This window comes from Histomonas meleagridis, assembly GCF_020186115.1.
Source record: "Histomonas meleagridis strain 2922-C6/04-10x chromosome Unknown contig_39, whole genome shotgun sequence".
Classification (NCBI taxonomy): domain Eukaryota; phylum Parabasalia; order Tritrichomonadida; family Dientamoebidae; genus Histomonas; species Histomonas meleagridis.
Window position 1 is genome coordinate 42,916 of NW_027150882.1, and position 18,020 is coordinate 60,935.

The following is an 18,020-nucleotide window of genomic DNA, read 5'->3' on the forward strand; positions in this document are numbered from 1 at the left end:
TTTTATAGTACCGGACAAGCAAACCTAGTGAAAATCTTTTCTCCCTTATCGACATATTCAAAAAAATGTAAACATATCATTGAAAACTTTATTTTAGTGCATTTTGGCGTGAGCAAATTAGAACATTAGGAAAATATTGCGATAATTTTATGGATACACATGAAACACATTTCAAATTGATAACAATGATATTTCAAACACAATTTGTCTTAGCAAATAATAACAATGATATTTTTAACCGTTGGTCATCTAAACAATTCTTCATTTGCGTTCCTTGAATTATTTAAAAAAAATTTTTATGCGTCTGATTACTTTTTACTCATGCTTTTCTTCCAGGAGAAGTGCTCTCAATAAGGGTGATATAAAAGTCCATAATGGTCCATATTATTGTGAAAAATGTGAACTTTTTGTTGCCTCAAACAAAAGATACGTTCCAAGAAGCGTAAGGAAGCAACCTTTGTACTGTGGATGTCCAATATCAAATGGGAAGCCATGAATTGGAGGTGAATTATCAATACCAAGTTCCCAGCCATAATATGCACGTACTTTGCCAAGACGTGTATAAACGATTTTAATTAAGATATTGACCTATAGCAATACAAACAATACTAATATAAATATATTTAAATGTAAACTTGCCTTGGAAACCATATGCTGCATATAATACCATGCAAATGGTTTTCATGATAGATGATAATAAAATAAGTTGATTTTGTGTCACTTTTTATTTTCCTTTTCGAACGTTTATATGCTTGAATAAAAAAGTGCTACATATTATGTCTGATGGAAAAAGATTTGCTGATTTTCTCACACAATCAACTACACCCTACCAATTTGTAACTTACGCACGACCTCTTTTAGTTGAGCAAGGGTACGTTGAAATTATTGAAGGAAATTTTCCTTCTGAATTACCAAATAGAGCATTTTGGGTTAGAGATGGAAAGGCATTGATTGCATTTGATATAGGTGGTATCGAATCTTCTGTAATTGTTGCAGCACACAATGATTCTCCATTAATTAAATTAAAAAAAAAGGATAATATCGTCAATAAAAATGTATCCTTAGCAGTCAATGGAAGTTATGCAGGTGGTCTTTCTTATACATGGTATGGTCGTGATTTAAAAGTAGCCGGTGCTCTTTTTGTAAAAGAAAAAAATGATATTGTTATGAAAGTTGTTGAAACCAAGAAACCCATTGCTACAATTCCATTTCCCTCAACTAGTGTTTATCAAAATTCTAATCGTGGTCTTATCTTTTCCACTAATCGAGATACCAATTTAACTCCAATTATTGGAATGCTTCCTAACACCAAAACAGTAATTGATTACATATGTTCTGAATACAACATTGATCCCCTTTCTGTTGTTTCCTTTGATCTTTCGTTTGTTGATTCAAGACCTGCGACCGTTAACGGTGATTTGATTTGCAGCGGCCGTTTAGACGACTTAAGTTCATCATATGCATGTCTACATGGATTTCTCGAAAGTAAATCCATTAATACTATCAACATCCTTGCTATTTTTGATAGCGAAGAGATTGGGAGTAAAACACGTACCGGAGCGTTAGGTAATTGCATTGACATTACATATGAATACATATGTAAATGCAAAGGAATTGATTATCTAGCACTTAAAGCAAACACTCTTTTTTTAAGCTGTGATTCTGCGCATTGTCAGCATCCTAATTATGAAGGCGAAAGTAAATCGCAACTTCCTATTGGAACTGGTGTCGCACTTAAGACAACAGCTAAGTCATCATATGCCTCCGATGATAAAGGATTGATATTAGTGACTGAGGCTGCTAAAAGAGCGAATGTTCCATACATAATAACGCGGCCTAAAAATGGTCCTTCGGGAGGAGGAACAATCGGACCGAAAGTGGAGAAATTACTCGGCGTCGCAACGCTCGATATCGGCCCTGGAAACTACGCGATGCATTCGTGTAGAGAATTGATGTCGTGGAAAGATGCAGAGGCTGAACTGAAGTTGATAAGTTACTTGTTGAATAACTTTGAGGAGCTTAGGAAATATGCATGTTGTGAATGATTTTTAAAAATTGTTGTTGTTATTTGTTTTCATCTTTATACAGTTGTTCCAAACATGTTTCAAATGTGAAATGTCTCAAAATCTACTTAAATTATTTAATCAATGTTAATCTTATATAAAATATTAAGCGAGTTCAGGTTTGGAAAAAATGTATACTTTACATCTTCAGTTGGTTGTTCAAATTGTTTACATTATATAAAAATTGTCAAATTACTTCGTGAACAAAAAAGAATTGATACCAATGCTAAAGATGTCGACTTGTTTTATGTAATATTTTAGAATAAGAAGGATAAGGAATTCAATCAAATGGAATTTTAACGAGTTTGATGAAATAACGATTAAATTCAATTTCTTTATTCAGAGATAACACGTGTGTTTGTGGTTGAGATAACATGTGTTGGTCTTTAAGAATTTATACATTACTTCCTCGCTCAATATTTAGCCTGATATCTTCAGTATAAGCATTGAAATCTCTTGCAAGCTTTCTGTTAAAGACTTTGTTCTTATCATTAATGAAATCAATTTTGGTTTTTCCTGAAATATCATAGTCTTGGGCTCTTTTGTTTCTCTTTTTCAATAATTCTTTCTTTTTTTCAAGTCTGTTAGCTAAACCTTCAACAACTTCTGGCCTTGGCTTGAAAGGCCCAGCGTTTTCTTTATTTTTCCTTTTTTGATAATCTTCATATACAACTTTATTTATTTTTGAAATTCCTTTCAAATAATCTTCTACATCTGGATCGTTCAAGTGGTCCATTGCAGTTGGTCCAGATTTTCTTTTGTCAGCTGTTTTTAGAAAAACCATAGGAATATCATAGATTTGAGATTCTTCATCTACTTCTTCTCTAGTCCTATGATCACGGGCAAGTTCATCGGCTGCAGCTCTGTTGTTTTCTTGTCTAGCCTGATTTAATTTTAATTGTAATTTTCTGAGTCTTTCTTCTAACATTTTTGGTGCTGTGTCAAAAAAATTCACTGTATTGTCAATTTTAATTAAAAAATAAACTTCATAAAAAGTTTTATGTATTGAATTCAATTGAAAAACAATCTTTTAAAATCAAATAAAATGGGAAATGCATTTAGCAAAATGGAAAAACAAACAAAACACAAGCAAATACTTCATTCTTCTAATAAGTTTATTCAAGATTTAGAATCTCTTGAAAAAATTATTTTTGAATTAAACGAAGATAACATCAATGATTCCATTAATATGATGATTAATTTAATCAATAATGATGATAATATATCAACATATTCAAATCTTATTCTAAATAGATTAATTTATTCAGCAATTTTTTCACGAATGCAAGATTTTAGCATTTATATTGAATTCATTAAAAACATTGAAATCAAAGAAAGAGAATTCTTTAACAATAATAAATATTTAATTGATTCATTTAAAGAATATCTTTTTAGATTAGAAACACAAGAATCATATTTCATTCTTGAAAAAATGATTGAAAATGAAATGATTGATCAAAGGTATTTTGATAACATATCATCATTTTGTTCTAGATATTATTACACGAAAGTAAGAGATAATCAATTTAAAGATGAATTATTTAATTATGACGAACTTTCACAGGAAGATTTTGAATTTCATAAACGATTAATTAAAGAAGGAGTTAATCCAAATGAAATATTGAAAAATATTCGAAATGATGAAATAGAAAAACTTCAAGAAATAACATCACAAACAAATTTTGACTTTAACCAAATGATTAAACCATCACCCTATGAAAGATGTTCATTTATAAATGAAGAAGATGTTACATTAATTGATTATGCAGCATTTTTTTCATCTGTTGAATGTTTTAAATTTTTGCTTATGAATGGTGCAAATGTAAAAAATACAGGTAAATATGCAATTGCAGGTGGAAATGAAGAAATTATTCATTTATGTGAACAAAATCATTCATCATTTGAAAATGCATATGAAGCAGCAATTATATATCATCGAAATGATATTTTTAAATATATTTATGAAAATAAAATCGTTGAATATCCTGTTAAAAAATTTCTTGAAATAATTTTAAGTAATAAATTTGTTAATTTTGAAATATTTAATTTTTATCTTGAAAAAGAAAGAATTGATATTAATAGAAAAATTATATATTCATAATATATCAAAATTATTTTTAATATTTAATGATTTAAAATTGATATTGGTAATAATTCAAAATATTTAAAACATTACTTATTTTAGCATCAGAAAAAGGACATTTAGAAATAGTTCAATTTCTTCTTGAACAAAAAGGAATTAATGTTAATGCTAAAGATATTCATTTGTTTTATTTAAGATTTATCTTAATAATATAATATTTCATAACAATATTTGGAAATTATTTAAATTATTTAAGACTGCGTTTATATATTCTATTGAAGAAGAACACGTGGAAATAGTAAAATTATTTCTGAAACAAAGCAAACTTGATATGAATAAAAAAGATATTTATATACTTTATTTAAAATTTATTATAATAATATGATCTCTCCTAACAATATTTGGAAATAATATAAAATATTTAAAACAGCACTTTTTAGAGCATCTGAAAATGGCTATACAGAAATAGATAAATTACTTCTTGAACAAGAAGGAATTGATATTAATGCTAAAGATATTTATTTGTTTTATTTAAAATTTATTTTAATAATTTTATATTTCAAAATAATATTTGGAAATTATTTAAATTATTTAACACAGCACTTATGTTTGCATCTAGAAATGGTCATACAAAAATAGTTAAATTACTTATTGAACAAGAAGGAATTGATATTAATGCTAAAGATATTTATTTGTTTTATTTAAAATTTATTTTAATAATTTTGGACTATTTCAAAATAATATTTGGAAATTATTTAAATTATTTAGAACAGCACTTATGTTTGCATCTTTAAATGGTCATACAGAAATTGTTAAATTACTTCTTGAACAAAAAGGAATTGATATTAATGTTAAAAATATTTATTTGTTTTATTTAAAATTTATTTTAATAATTTAATATTTCAAAATAATATTTGGAAATTATTTAAATTATTTAATATAGCACTTATTGAAGCATATGAAAAAGGTAATACAGAAATAGTTAAATTACTTCTTGAACAAGAAGGAGTTGATGTTAATGCTAAAGATAATATTTATTCAAAAAATATCAAATATTATTTGAATATTTGGAAATTATTTAAATCATTTAATACTGCACTTACTTGTGCATCAGCAAGAGGTTATACAGAAACAGTTAAATTACTTCTTGAACAAGAAGGAATTGATATTAATGCTAAAGATAAAATAAATTTAAATAATTTGATATTTCAAAATAATATTTGGAAATTATTTAAATTATTTATGACAGCTCTCATAATAGCAACTAAAAATGGTGATACAGAAATTGTTAAATTACTTCTTGAACAAAAAGGAATTGATATTAATGCATTTGATTTTTCATTGTTTTTATTAAAATTTATTAAAACAATATTTTATTCAAATTTAAAATTTGGAAATCATTAAAATTATTTAACGAATCACTTATATATGCAATTGAAAATTGTGACATAAGAATAGTTAAATTACTTCTTGCACAAAAAGAAATTAAGATTAATACTATAATCATACATTTGTTTTATATAAAATATATTTTAATAGCTTGATATTTTTGATTAATATATGGAAATTACAAAAAATATTTCAAACACCACTTATGGTTGCATCTAAAAAAGGTTATATAGAAATAGTTAAATTACTTCTCCAACAAAAAGAAATTGATGTTGATGCGAAAGATATTTATATATTTTAATTTTTGTTTGTTTTAATAATTTTTTATTTCTAAACAATATTTGGAAATCATAAAAATAATTTAAAACAGCATTTTTATCAGCAATTCAATGTGGTCAATATGAAATCCTTAAAATATTTCTTGAACAAAAAAAAGGAATTTGTCTTGCTAATAGAGATATTTATATTTTTTATAAATAATTTAATAAAATAATCTCGAATTTCAATGTGATAATTGGAAACTATTTTTGATATTTAATACACCGCTTATAATAGAAACGCAAAGAGGTCATATAGAAATAGTTAAATTACTTATTGAACAAGAAGGAATTGATATTAATGCAAAAAATATTTATTAATTCTATTTATAATTTATATGAATTATATGATATTTAAAAATAATATTTGGAAATTATTTTTAATATTTAATACACCACTTCTCATAGCATCTCAAAATGATCAGACAGAACTAGTTAAATTACTTCTTGAACAAGAAGGAATTGATATTAATGCTAAAAATATTTATTTGTTTTATTTAAAATTTATTTTAATAATTTGATATATCAAAATAATATTTGGAAATTATTTAAATTATTTTGGACAGCACTTATGTTAGCATCTTCAAAAGGTCATACAGAAACAGTTAAATTACTTCTTTGTAAAAATAATATTGATGTAAATACTAAAAATTTTTTTTTAATCTAGTTAAAGTTTAGCTAAAATATTTGATATATTAAAAATGTATTTGGGAATTATTTAAATTATATGAAACAGCACTTAGTTTAGCAGTTAAAAAAAATTACACAGAAATCATTAAAATGCTTGAAGAAAAAGGTGCTAAATTCGAGTAAATTCTAATAAAGAAAATGAATGGAAGTGGTTCAATGATTTTTTGATGACACATCGAATTTGACAAATTCATATATATGAATAGGTTTAACATATATCGAATTTTAAAGATTTTTATAATATTTGATTTTTGAAGTAAATTGTTAAAATTAATACGAATAAAAAATTTAATTATTTATTGTAAATGTTGAGAAGCACAAAGAATCTTTTGTAATTACAACAACATTTCGACTTACAACAATATTTGAGTCGTATTGTGCTTTTCATTTTTGTAACTGGCTCTAAAAAAGTTCAATTGATGTTGCAGCATTAAATCACCAAAATAAAATTAGCAAAATCTCTATGTGTGTATTAGTTATTTGGGGTTTTGTCCTATTTTTATTGACGCCAACCCATTTCAATAATCATCTTGCAATGTGTGAGCGTCATCTTCTAAACCTTGGGAATTGTCTGTAATCTGCTCACTATTGAGGGACATAATTTTCTTTTTGTCATTATTATCTACATATTATATAATATTAAGTTTTCTATTCGTCGGTCTATTGTGTGCTTTACTCATACGATCCACTTCTAATTTTAAATAATTAATCAAATTTCATGCAAAAATTATCATTTTCTTCATCTTTCAATCCTTTTAAACAACTTTAAGTACTGTTGTATAAATTAAATTTTATTTATTTATTCCAGAACTTAATAACGCCAGACTTATCACCCGACACGAGCAGCCCCGTCTGTGGCTTAATCGCTATACAAAACACCGGTGCCGTATGACCCTTAATTGAACTTTTCAACGAGAAATCCTCCAAATCGTAATCATATATTTCTCCGTTTGTGCTTCCGCATATAGCCGAGTTCTCGTACAAGCACATTTGCATCTTCTCGGACGGCAGCCCCGACTTTTCGATGCTCACTCTTCCCGCGACTGCCTTTGCCCTTAAGTCGGACACTGCTATTCTTTTGTCGACGCCCAACGACACCAACTTCATCGATCCTCTTGTTCCGATCACTTGGATCGCCTTTGCCTTATGCGCCTTGATCTCGATTGGCGAGCCGTGCGTTCGGAAGTCCCAACACCTTAATTTCCCGTCGTGGTGCGCGGTCACAACCATAGATTCTCCCTGGATCACCGCTATCGAGTATGGGATACTACTACTCGTGATGGTCGATATCGCAGACGCCTTTTTGACGTCATATAATTTAATGGTTCGGTCCCTGCAACATGTCACGAGTCGATCATCTGCAGCAAACATTGCATCCGATACGCAGTCTCTGTTTTCGGTGATGTTCAACGCTAAATTAAATGAAGGAACGCGATAAACTCGAATCCCTGAGTCATACGAAGCAGTGCACAATAATTGATCATTTGGTGAAAATGTCGCGGCCATAATACTTTGCTTAGCATCTGTAATCCGAGAGACTTGTGAATAGTTTTCGGTGCTGATGATGTTAACGATGGAATCTTCACCGCCTGAGACTACATATGAAGATGTGTTTGCAAAGGAAATACTGGTGATGGGGCCTGAGTGTCGATTGGACGTGTTCCCGTCATGAAGGTATTTGAGGATGTCAACATTTTCCACAACTATCGACTTCTTATTACTTTTGGTGGTCGACCGTGGAATTGGTGCTTTGGTAACTGGTACTAAATTGACGTCATGAGGCTTGTGGTCGGTGGTAAACGCATCGTTACGTAACTCAACTTCGCGTTCTTTAAGATGCATTAACTTATTGATAAGTTGCTCTTCTTCTAACGAAGAACGGGCATAACTGCTGGTAATGTCATCAAGTACTGTAACTAACGCTTGATGGTTTTCGCTCTGCTTTTTGATCTCTTGTTCAAGTTGTGTGATGTTATTTTGAAGTTGTGATTCTTGGACTGAAAGTTTTTTGTTTTTGGCTATTAATGGGTTCGCTATAAGTTCGAGTTCTTCGATTTTGGTGTTGAGTTGTTTTTCTTGGTTTTTATGAATAATTAGTTCTTCATTTGACTCTGTGATTGTTTGATTAATAGAAGCAACTTCACGACTAAGTTTCCCAATTTCACTGTTGGAAATAAACTCTTGTTTTAGTCTGTCGAGTTTGTCTGTAAGACCTTTGACCTCTGTTTGAAGAGAATAATATTTGGGATATTTTTCGATTAATATATTAGTTATTTGAACTGACGATTGCCAGTCTTCAAGGCCTGATGATATCTTTTGCGCCCTTGTGAGGTTGCTTAGTATTGAAGCAAAATCCATTTTGAGTTTGACGAAAAGTGCCTAAATTTATATCGTTGTTATCAAAAAGTCATGAAAAAAAATGGTTGTAAATATTAAATAAACGGCACTACATTCAATTGAAATTTGAAGGTTGCGAGACCTTATATAAAATTTTGAATGAAAGCGTTCAGGAAATTGAAATTTGGTGTCATTTTTTAATATTAAAATTGAATGTATGGTAAAGTGCTATGAGCAAATAGTAGATAATAGCTCGCAAATAAAAATGGCTATATCATACAAGCAACATCAATTATAGAAACTACATTAAATTTCAGAGATGCTATAAACAAAATAAGGTGTCTGCTCAAAGCACTAGATTATATGATAAAAATTAAACAAAAGATTAAAAGATATTTATATTTATAGATACTTCTTTGATTTAAAATTACATCGTTTATCCTCAATTTGTTGCATCCATTTCTTCAAGCATCTTAATGATTTCTGTATATTTTCTTTTATGTGCCCATTTAAGTGCTGTTTGGAATAATCATTAAATCTGATTTCAAAACAAGAAATTATAAATTATAAATCAATTGATTCTCATTTAAATTGCTTTGATTTTGCAAAACATTATATTTTATTGATAACAGAGCCGAATCACATTTGTTTCCCATGAACAAAAATTGATTTTATGGGGAAAGAATTGAAAAAAATGGGACTCCGCGGACTCGAACCACGTACCTCACGATCTTCAGTCGTGTGCTCTCCCAGGTGAGCTAGAGTCCCTTGTTAATATCCAGAAAAATATATAGTTTGTGAATTTAAAAAATGATCTAATTCTCATCATCAGGTTTTGAATTGAGTTTATTTCAAGAAATCCAACGAGTTGAACAAAAAAAGAGACTTTAGCTATTACTACGACAATTTCCTCTCAGACCTACCAGCTGAGGATGCAGAAGCAGTGTTTAACCAAGTTGAGCGTTTAATGTCCGAAAAACATCTTACTCGAGAAGAAGCAATTAAAATTTTCTTTAAAAAATATGCTTCACCGGAAACCATTCCATTAAATGTATGGATGGAAATTGATGAAGAAAAGGAGCAAGAAGAGGAAGAATATGATGATTTTGACCCCGAAGAATATGATTATGATGACTTTGAAGAATATGATGATTTTGACTCAGACTCCGACATACCAATTCCCACCAAACACAATCGGAAGCAAGTCCGCTTTAATACATATCAACATGTTTCCAAAGCCGGTGCTAATATTGAGTTATGGCCTCTTCGTAAGTTCAAAGCATCCAAGCCAATATCAGCGGAAGATGCTGTTCATACCGAGTTTCCCAATGTCAGTCCAATTATCACACACGAAGAATTCCAAGAACTTGTTAATCATACTATATATCATTATCTTGACCACATTACATTTGATTCGATTCGGCGACTAATTCCTGAGAACACGCAAGCCATAATTCTTGATCCTCCTCTTAACGAAGGCTTTCCACTTTCTGAGCTTGATAATTTTTTTACTTTTTTTTCTAAGGTGCTTATTAAATCGTTTATCTTTGTTTGGATTGATGCTGAGCATTTCCAAAGCGTCAATTATTCTGCTGCTAAAGCTGAGCTTAAGTTTTGTGATTCGCTTGTTGTTGAGCTATTTAATAATAAGTTTGAGCCTGTGTCGATTCCCGGAAAATTCGGACTTATGCATAGCTCGCGAATGATATTCATATATTCGACAAAAGAGTTTCATCAACAAGAATTCGCGCAACAGCGTTCAAGAGACGTCGGATATGGAATATGTCGCCCATGCGGCAAAAGTCGCGGGAGGTATTCGACGCCGCAAGTGCCGCATGAAGTGATAGAGAAAATGCTGCCGTACGCACCGGGAAAGGAAAGAGTCTTCGTGGAGATTTGGCCTTCGAGGATGGCGCCAAGGAGAAATTGGATATTTATAGATGAGAAATGTTAAGTTTGTGTAATGTAAAATATAATTTTGATTTTATTATTATTATTATTATTATTATTATTATTATTATTATTATTATTATTATTATTATTATTATTATTATTATTATTATTATTATTATTATTATTATTATTATTATTATTATTATTATTATTATTATTATTATTATTATTATTATTATTATTATTATTATTATTATTATTATTATTATTATTATTATTATTATTATTATTATTATTATTATTATTATTATTATTATTATTATTATTATTATTATTATTATTATTATTATTATTATTATTATTATTATTATTATTTATTTATTTATTTATTTATTTATTTATTTATTTATTTATTTATTTATTTATTTATTTATTTATTTATTTATTTATTTATTTATTTATTTATTTATTTATTTATTTATTTATTTATTTATTTATTTATTTATTTATTTATTTATTTATTTATTTATTTATTTATTTATTTATTTATTTATTTATTTATTTATTTATTTATTTATTTATTTTTTTTTTTTTTTTTTTTTTTTTTTTTTAAGATAAAAAATTTTCTTTGTTATTTAATTTATACTTTTTTATATGTAATTTACAGAAAGCAAATCAAATGTCGTATAAAGTAATATATAAGTCTTAATCTGATTTATATCATTCATGGAAATTTGCCCAAATTAATTAAGCTCTTTTAACTAATTAAATATTATTTATTAATCAACTGAATAAATTATTTCACATGAGATGTCACATAGACAACAGATAATATTAATAAATATTGTGTTGACCTATATATATATATATATATATATATATATATAATAAGCAAACTTTAAAAGAGAAAAATCACATTAATATTTGATTAGTAACATCGAAAACATATCAATTAATTTCACATGAAAATTTTTTTCTTAGTTCAAAACACATAAAATTCATATACAAACGAAAACATTTTATTAAACACATTCAAACATTAAACTATTCGAACTTTGCGTAATCCTCAACGAAAAAGTAATTTCTCAGCACGTCGACAATGAAAAGCACTATCAGCAAAGCAATCATTGCCAAGCATATTACCAGCACGTAATACTTCAGCCCTCCCTCGCTGTACACCTGTCTCACCAACGCGAAGAACTGATTTCCTGGTCCATTCCATTTCACTTTTTTATCATCGAATTCATTTATCCATTCGATGATTAATGAAATGTTTTTTATGTTGTAAGGGCAAAGAGACCATTTTTGTTTATGCAAATTAATGACTATAATTTGCGGAAGTTGATTGAAATTAATCCCAACAAACTTCGAAAACGTTTTATAGTCGTTATAATTCACGTAATAAAATGGAAATTTGCAATTGTTGATGAATATATTTAAACAATTTATATATTGGGTGGAGTTATTAATGAATGTTATGATGAAATTCGATTTTAATTGTCTCATTTCATCATAAATTGTGTCTGTAAATGGACCGAAAATTGGAGAAATGTTTCGTCGAATGAAATCATTTAGAGATGTTAATGACCAATCTCCTTCATAATATGTGATGTTGATTGGTGAGCGATAAACATAAAATTGTTCTGATGTAAATGAATGAATTGCAAAAAAATAACTTGTCGAATTACGATATGAAAAAATGGATTGCTTCAATTGCTGTAGTGTGGATTCATTATTGAAATGAAGAATAAAAAGAGAAGAAGAATTGGTTAGCTTCAAATATGGAGTGAGATCATTGGTGGAATTTAATATATGAAATGGAAAATGAAGTTGCTTCTCAATAAATGAATCTATTGATGATGGTTGCATAACTCCATCATATTCAGTATGAGTAAGTGTTTGTGTATCAAAATAAAGAACTTCTGGATAACCATTAACAGACTTACTAAGGCAAAATCGTTTATGCTCCAAACAATTAGTTTCCGCAAAAATAACATTGTCTTTGAATTTGGAATTTTCAATAAGATAAACCCATTTTGGTTGAAATTCTTTGCAATGTGAACACCATGGATCATAAAATTTGACAACATATGGTTTGCCATTAGATGACTTCATTAATTCATCAAAGTTATTGGAATTCATTGTTAACAATGAATTAATAAGAGAAAAAAAGGAAAGAAACAAAAGATTTTAATGACAAAAATAATTGCTCAGAATTTTATTGGCAAATTAAAAGTGGAAAATGAAGAATACATGTTTAGGATGAAAATATTAATAATTTTGACCACCTACCAAGGGAGCAAATTGACTTTCATTTTATTTCTTCAAAAGAATATAAATTGAAAAACAAATTAATATAATAAATCCGCCGTATAGGTTCTTATAATTCTTGCTTTCTTTTTTTGTCCTCTGTACTTTGATTGAAGATCGCATTAACTCGAGTTTTTGAGATATTTCGTGTATTTCATTATTTAAACGACTGCTTTCACGATCTATTTCGGCAATTTGTTTTAAACATTCCTGAATTGTTTGCGGGCTTTCTTTTGCTGGAGCTTTATTATTATTTTGTTTTTCTCTTTTTTCTTCCATGTGTATTTTAATTGAACAGGTCTGTTTGATTTGTTCGTAATCAGATCCCTCATAGAATATTTTGAATCAAACGATAATATACGTTTAATTTTTTTATTTTGTTTACTCAGCAATTTCATTATGTAGAAAAAAATTGAATATAAAATTGTTTTATGGAAATTCAAATATTTAACGGTCTCAGACAATATTGTGAATATTCACAACCGTAACATTGACATAACAAAAATATAAACCAATGTTTGGAACAGCCAGCACAGAGAACAAAAGTCCAAGCTTTTCATTCGGCGGCTTTGGCCTTTCATCCTTCAACGTATTTAGAAAAACAACAAACAATGAAAACTCAGAGAACAATCATTCAGGCTTTTCTTTTGGCGGCCCCAATTCTGCTCTTAGGCTACAAAAAGACAATGAGCCCAATTCTACCACTACTTCCAGTTCTGTCAAACCTAGCACATCTGATGTTAATAATTCACCAAGCGCAAATCTTGCATCCGTTGGGATTTCTGCTGATTTAGAAGAAGAAGAAGAAGATCAAATGCAACTTCCAAATGGAGGAAGTGTTAACATAGTATGTTATACATTTCCATTATGTTCTTTGCCTCCTTTTGGTGGTTGCATGCCATCCATGTACCAATATCCGTCACCTTATGGAATGCCGTTTTTCCCACAATATATGCCATATTATCCACAAATGCAAATGCCGTATTATCCACAAATGCAAATGCCATATTATCCGCAGATGATGCCGGTACAAGTTAGTTCAAATCAAAAAAACTAAAAAATTGCAATTTTTTTTTGTGGACTCGATTACAGTTGTAATGCATTAATCAGTGCATTTCACTTAAATTCTGATTTAATCATTAAGTATGACATAACCAACAAACAAATGGTGTTATGCAAAAAGTGCTGTTTTAACGTTTTTTTAAAAAACAATTTGTACTTTATCATTAAGAACATGATTTCCACTCGATGTAAGATTACAATTTTATAGTCTTATTATACCATTCAATAAAGCATAAATAAAATTGAATTCCAAAAATTTAATGTTATTTTCTTATCAAACATATCATCTTGATCTAAAATCAATTTTTCAGATTATGGATTGGACTTTCACTTTGATAAATAATTTGGAAAGACATCACATCGTATGACTAATGTGATTTTCAGAGAAAATTGCTGAGTAGCAAAAATTTTAAAAATAAAATCTTTCTCCAAAAAATTACGGCTAAAAACAAACTTTATTAAAATTATTGCAGAACATCAACTTCAGCTTCGAGGGTTTCGCATTTTTCTTTGTACGCAGCTTCTTTTTTCTTGTATGCCCCAATAACTTTCTTCATTTTATCTTTTAGTTTGATTCTTGACTCAGTAGCTTCATTTAGTGTTGATTGAGCTTCTTCTATTTGAAGTTTAAGTTCATCGATTTCGTCATTTGTTTGTTGCAATTTCTTATCGAGATATTCCTTCATTCGGATTGCATTCTTTTCATTTTCTAACTCTGTGTCAATTATGCTCTGTGCTTCCTTCTCTGCATTTACTGCATTTTCTGAATTTTGTTGATTATCAAGAACAGTTAAAATAAACTGGATAGCTCTTTGAATAACTTTAGAATCATCTGCAGAGTCTTGTAAAATCTTTCGAATCTTTGTTAGTTTTTCTTCTTGAATTTCAACTGATAGGGATACTGCTTTGTTGAATGTGGATTTAAGATTTTCACCTCTTCTCTTTTCTTTATTCAGTTCCTCATATAATTTTGATTGTTTTAGTTGGAGCTTTTTAATTTTATTTTCTATGTTATCATCAACATATTCAGGAACTTCAAGTGGAGGTTCAAGATTATCTTGTTTACGAAGTTCAATGTATGTGTCAAGGGAAGTTATTGCAACCCCTTGTGGGCTACCAAGAGGAATAAATTCTGCTGGTTTTATATCATCCATTAATATGTCACTTTTGGCAATAACTAAACGTCCGCCTAACGGCATTTTTGATTATTTTTGCGGTTATTGTCAAAAAAAATTTAACGGTTGTAACAGGAAAGTTATGAACGAAAAAGAAACTCCTCCACCTCTTGTTGGATGGTATGTATATTCTATTACTCAAACTGACGCCAAGAAATCAAAGCAAACATTAAGGTGGGCAAGAGTAAATGGATTTTGGCTTGAAATGTCTTCTAATCCAAAGGATCTTCCTAACATTTCAATACATCTCGGATTTACAAACTTTAAACCTTCTATGGAAGCTAATGGTGATGCTAATGCACTTGAACTCAAAACATACTCTTTTGCAGGTGAATTTGAAATGAAGATAACAACAAATAATAGATTTGATATCCTTGATCTAAATCAAGCTCTTGTACAAGGAAAGGAATGCTGGAAACAATGTCTTGAAAATGGTATTAAACAAACATCATATGAATCTTCATTCAAAGATAAGAAGAATAGTTTTCTTGGAGGCAAGAACATAGAATGTTCAATTTCACCAGAAGGATTCAAAACATCGCGGTCAGCAACAGAAAGTACACAATATTCATTTAATCAGATTTTGTTTATAAGACCTTTACCATTTGATTCTAGACACGGAGCTTGCTTTGAAATGGCTGTGAACAATGGAAAAGCAAAGGTAGAAATGTTATATCAATGTCATGATCATGCAGAGATGGAGAAATTTTTAATGATCTTTCTTTATCATTTATCAAAACAAGAAGGCTTACAACAACAATGAATGCTTTTCTATAAACAAATCCTAAATAGATGTAAAATTAATTTTTTATGTTTGAGAAATTTACTTGAAATGACACTTTTTTGTAAAAAAAATACGTTTTATAATGCTGGAGGATGAATTCGTTAATTCTGATCATTATAAAGAATATATAAATTCGATACTACAAGGAATTCAAGAGCAATTTGATTCTAATATAAATCCATCTGAGGAAATTCCTACAAATTATGAAGAACTTAAAGAGAAATGTATTTCTTTTATTGATAAACATTGTACTTTACAAACAATTTCTCCTTTACAAGCTCTTGCTCGTCGCAAACCATTTTTATCTCCACTTCAAAAAGTTACTAATGACTTTATTTTGAAATATAAAGATCAATTGATCAAAGAAATAAAAATCCAAAAATTTCGCGAACTTATCATTAACACACAAGCAGTTGAGGACTTTTCACAAGAAAATATCCAAGAACAATGTAATAATAAATTCAAAGAGTATCAACAAGAAATCGAACCATTTTCATTAATTTCAGAAAGCGAGCTTACAGGAATGTGTCTTTCACATATTTATGAACAATCTGAACATTTTTTACTCATTAAAATAATTTCCGAATATATTCATTATCTTCCATTTTCTCATATACCCGAAACAACATCCAGCTTTATTCAACTCATATCCACCAGTCATCCTGATACTTTTACAGATTCACAAAAATCCAATTTTAACTGTCAACCTCCATTATTTCTTACTAAAAATGAAGAACTTGACTCAGAGATACAAAAACTTTCAACCAAATTCTCAATTGATAATAGTCAATCACAAAATGAAATGTTCAATAGCATTCACAAACTTTTTATTTCATCATTACCTAAATCCATTTCATGGAATAATATTTATATTGATGAACGTATTGATGATTCCACGTCAACAAATTTGCCACTTAAACTTTTTTTGTCAATTGCACATATCAAATTGTCAACATCAATAATAAGTTATATACCACAACATCGTCAAATACATTTTATTTCTTCATTTTTAAGTTCATTTGATGACAAAATCGATGAAATTTTATATGGCGAAGAATCATTTTTACATATTTCTAATCTACAAATTATTACACAACGTATTAATAACAATGAAAACATACCAAAACAAAATGTAATTTCTAAATTAAAATACTTAAAAACTCAAGAATTACGACAAATGATTATTTCGATAAATAATTTATTTGTAAACATATTAAAGAACATTAAAAATGATTTAAAAGGAATTAAATCGGAAAATTGTTTAATAAATTCCGAATTATTCATTGAACGGAATAATATTATTCAAATTGAACAATTTCCAAATTGTTATATTATTAAAAACAATATAACGAAACAAAATATTATTTATAAAGAAACAATTGAACTTATGGAAAACATACAAAAAAATTTATTAAATTTCGGAAGTTATTATATACGAAAATGGGAAAAAGAATTTGGAAATCAAATAGATCGTAAAACATTACTTGAAGATTTATATGAATTAGAATATAAATATGAAAATATAAAACGGAAATTAATTGAACAAATTTATGAAATATATAATGACACAAAAGATTATAAAAATTGCAAAAAAATTTATAAATTAATTCGTTATATAATATTATTAAGGCCGATTATTTCATTAAATTTATATGATTATATAAGGATTCCATTTGAAATTAACATCAAAATATTAGAATTCCAATATAATATAATAAAATCAAAGTTTATTAACTCAATTAATGATATAATTTTAATATATAAAGAAGTAAAGAATATTATATCAATTATAACATTAAAGCAAAATACAATTAATATTGATTCAATGATTAATATAGAATATATCATATGGAATTACATTAATTCATTTTTCGATAAAATTAATTCTTTAAAAACAATTCAACTTTCGGAAATATT

At 28.1% G+C, this 18,020-nt stretch overlaps 7 protein-coding genes across 7 annotated transcripts; 4 read left to right on the forward strand and 3 right to left on the reverse strand.

The window, feature by feature from the left end:
• Window positions 1-776: 776 nt before the first annotated feature.
• GO595_005708 (Clan MH, family M18, aspartyl aminopeptidase-like metallopeptidase) lies at window positions 777-2,045 on the forward strand (the record flags this gene model as incomplete). Its single annotated transcript, XM_067918981.1, has 1 exon — window positions 777-2,045. One exon carries the CDS (start codon window positions 777-779, stop codon window positions 2,043-2,045), a length of 1,269 nt encoding a protein of 422 aa, XP_067774087.1.
• A 412-nt stretch (window positions 2,046-2,457) lies between these two features.
• Window positions 2,458-2,991, reverse strand: GO595_005709 (SYF2-domain-containing protein; the record flags this gene model as incomplete). Its single annotated transcript, XM_067918982.1, has 1 exon — window positions 2,458-2,991. One exon carries the CDS (start codon window positions 2,989-2,991, stop codon window positions 2,458-2,460), a length of 534 nt encoding a protein of 177 aa, XP_067774088.1.
• Window positions 2,992-7,337: 4,346 nt separating this feature from the next.
• On the reverse strand, window positions 7,338-8,900 carry GO595_005710 (autophagy-related protein 16; the record flags this gene model as incomplete). The annotated part of the gene is made up of 1 exon (XM_067918983.1): window positions 7,338-8,900. The coding sequence occupies one exon, from the start codon at window positions 8,898-8,900 to the stop codon at window positions 7,338-7,340; it is 1,563 nt and encodes a 520-aa protein (XP_067774089.1).
• Window positions 8,901-9,846: 946 nt separating this feature from the next.
• GO595_005711 (uncharacterized protein) lies at window positions 9,847-10,833 on the forward strand (the record flags this gene model as incomplete). The annotated part of the gene is made up of 1 exon (XM_067918984.1): window positions 9,847-10,833. One exon carries the CDS (start codon window positions 9,847-9,849, stop codon window positions 10,831-10,833), a length of 987 nt encoding a protein of 328 aa, XP_067774090.1.
• A 2,763-nt stretch (window positions 10,834-13,596) lies between these two features.
• Window positions 13,597-14,139, forward strand: GO595_005712 (uncharacterized protein; the record flags this gene model as incomplete). Its single annotated transcript, XM_067918985.1, has 1 exon — window positions 13,597-14,139. The coding sequence occupies one exon, from the start codon at window positions 13,597-13,599 to the stop codon at window positions 14,137-14,139; it is 543 nt and encodes a 180-aa protein (XP_067774091.1).
• A 469-nt stretch (window positions 14,140-14,608) lies between these two features.
• GO595_005713 (uncharacterized protein) lies at window positions 14,609-15,343 on the reverse strand (the record flags this gene model as incomplete). The annotated part of the gene is made up of 1 exon (XM_067918986.1): window positions 14,609-15,343. The coding sequence occupies one exon, from the start codon at window positions 15,341-15,343 to the stop codon at window positions 14,609-14,611; it is 735 nt and encodes a 244-aa protein (XP_067774092.1).
• Window positions 15,344-15,401: 58 nt separating this feature from the next.
• On the forward strand, window positions 15,402-16,082 carry GO595_005714 (uncharacterized protein; the record flags this gene model as incomplete). The annotated part of the gene is made up of 1 exon (XM_067918988.1): window positions 15,402-16,082. The coding sequence occupies one exon, from the start codon at window positions 15,402-15,404 to the stop codon at window positions 16,080-16,082; it is 681 nt and encodes a 226-aa protein (XP_067774093.1).
• Between the last annotated feature and the right edge of the window lie 1,938 nt (window positions 16,083-18,020).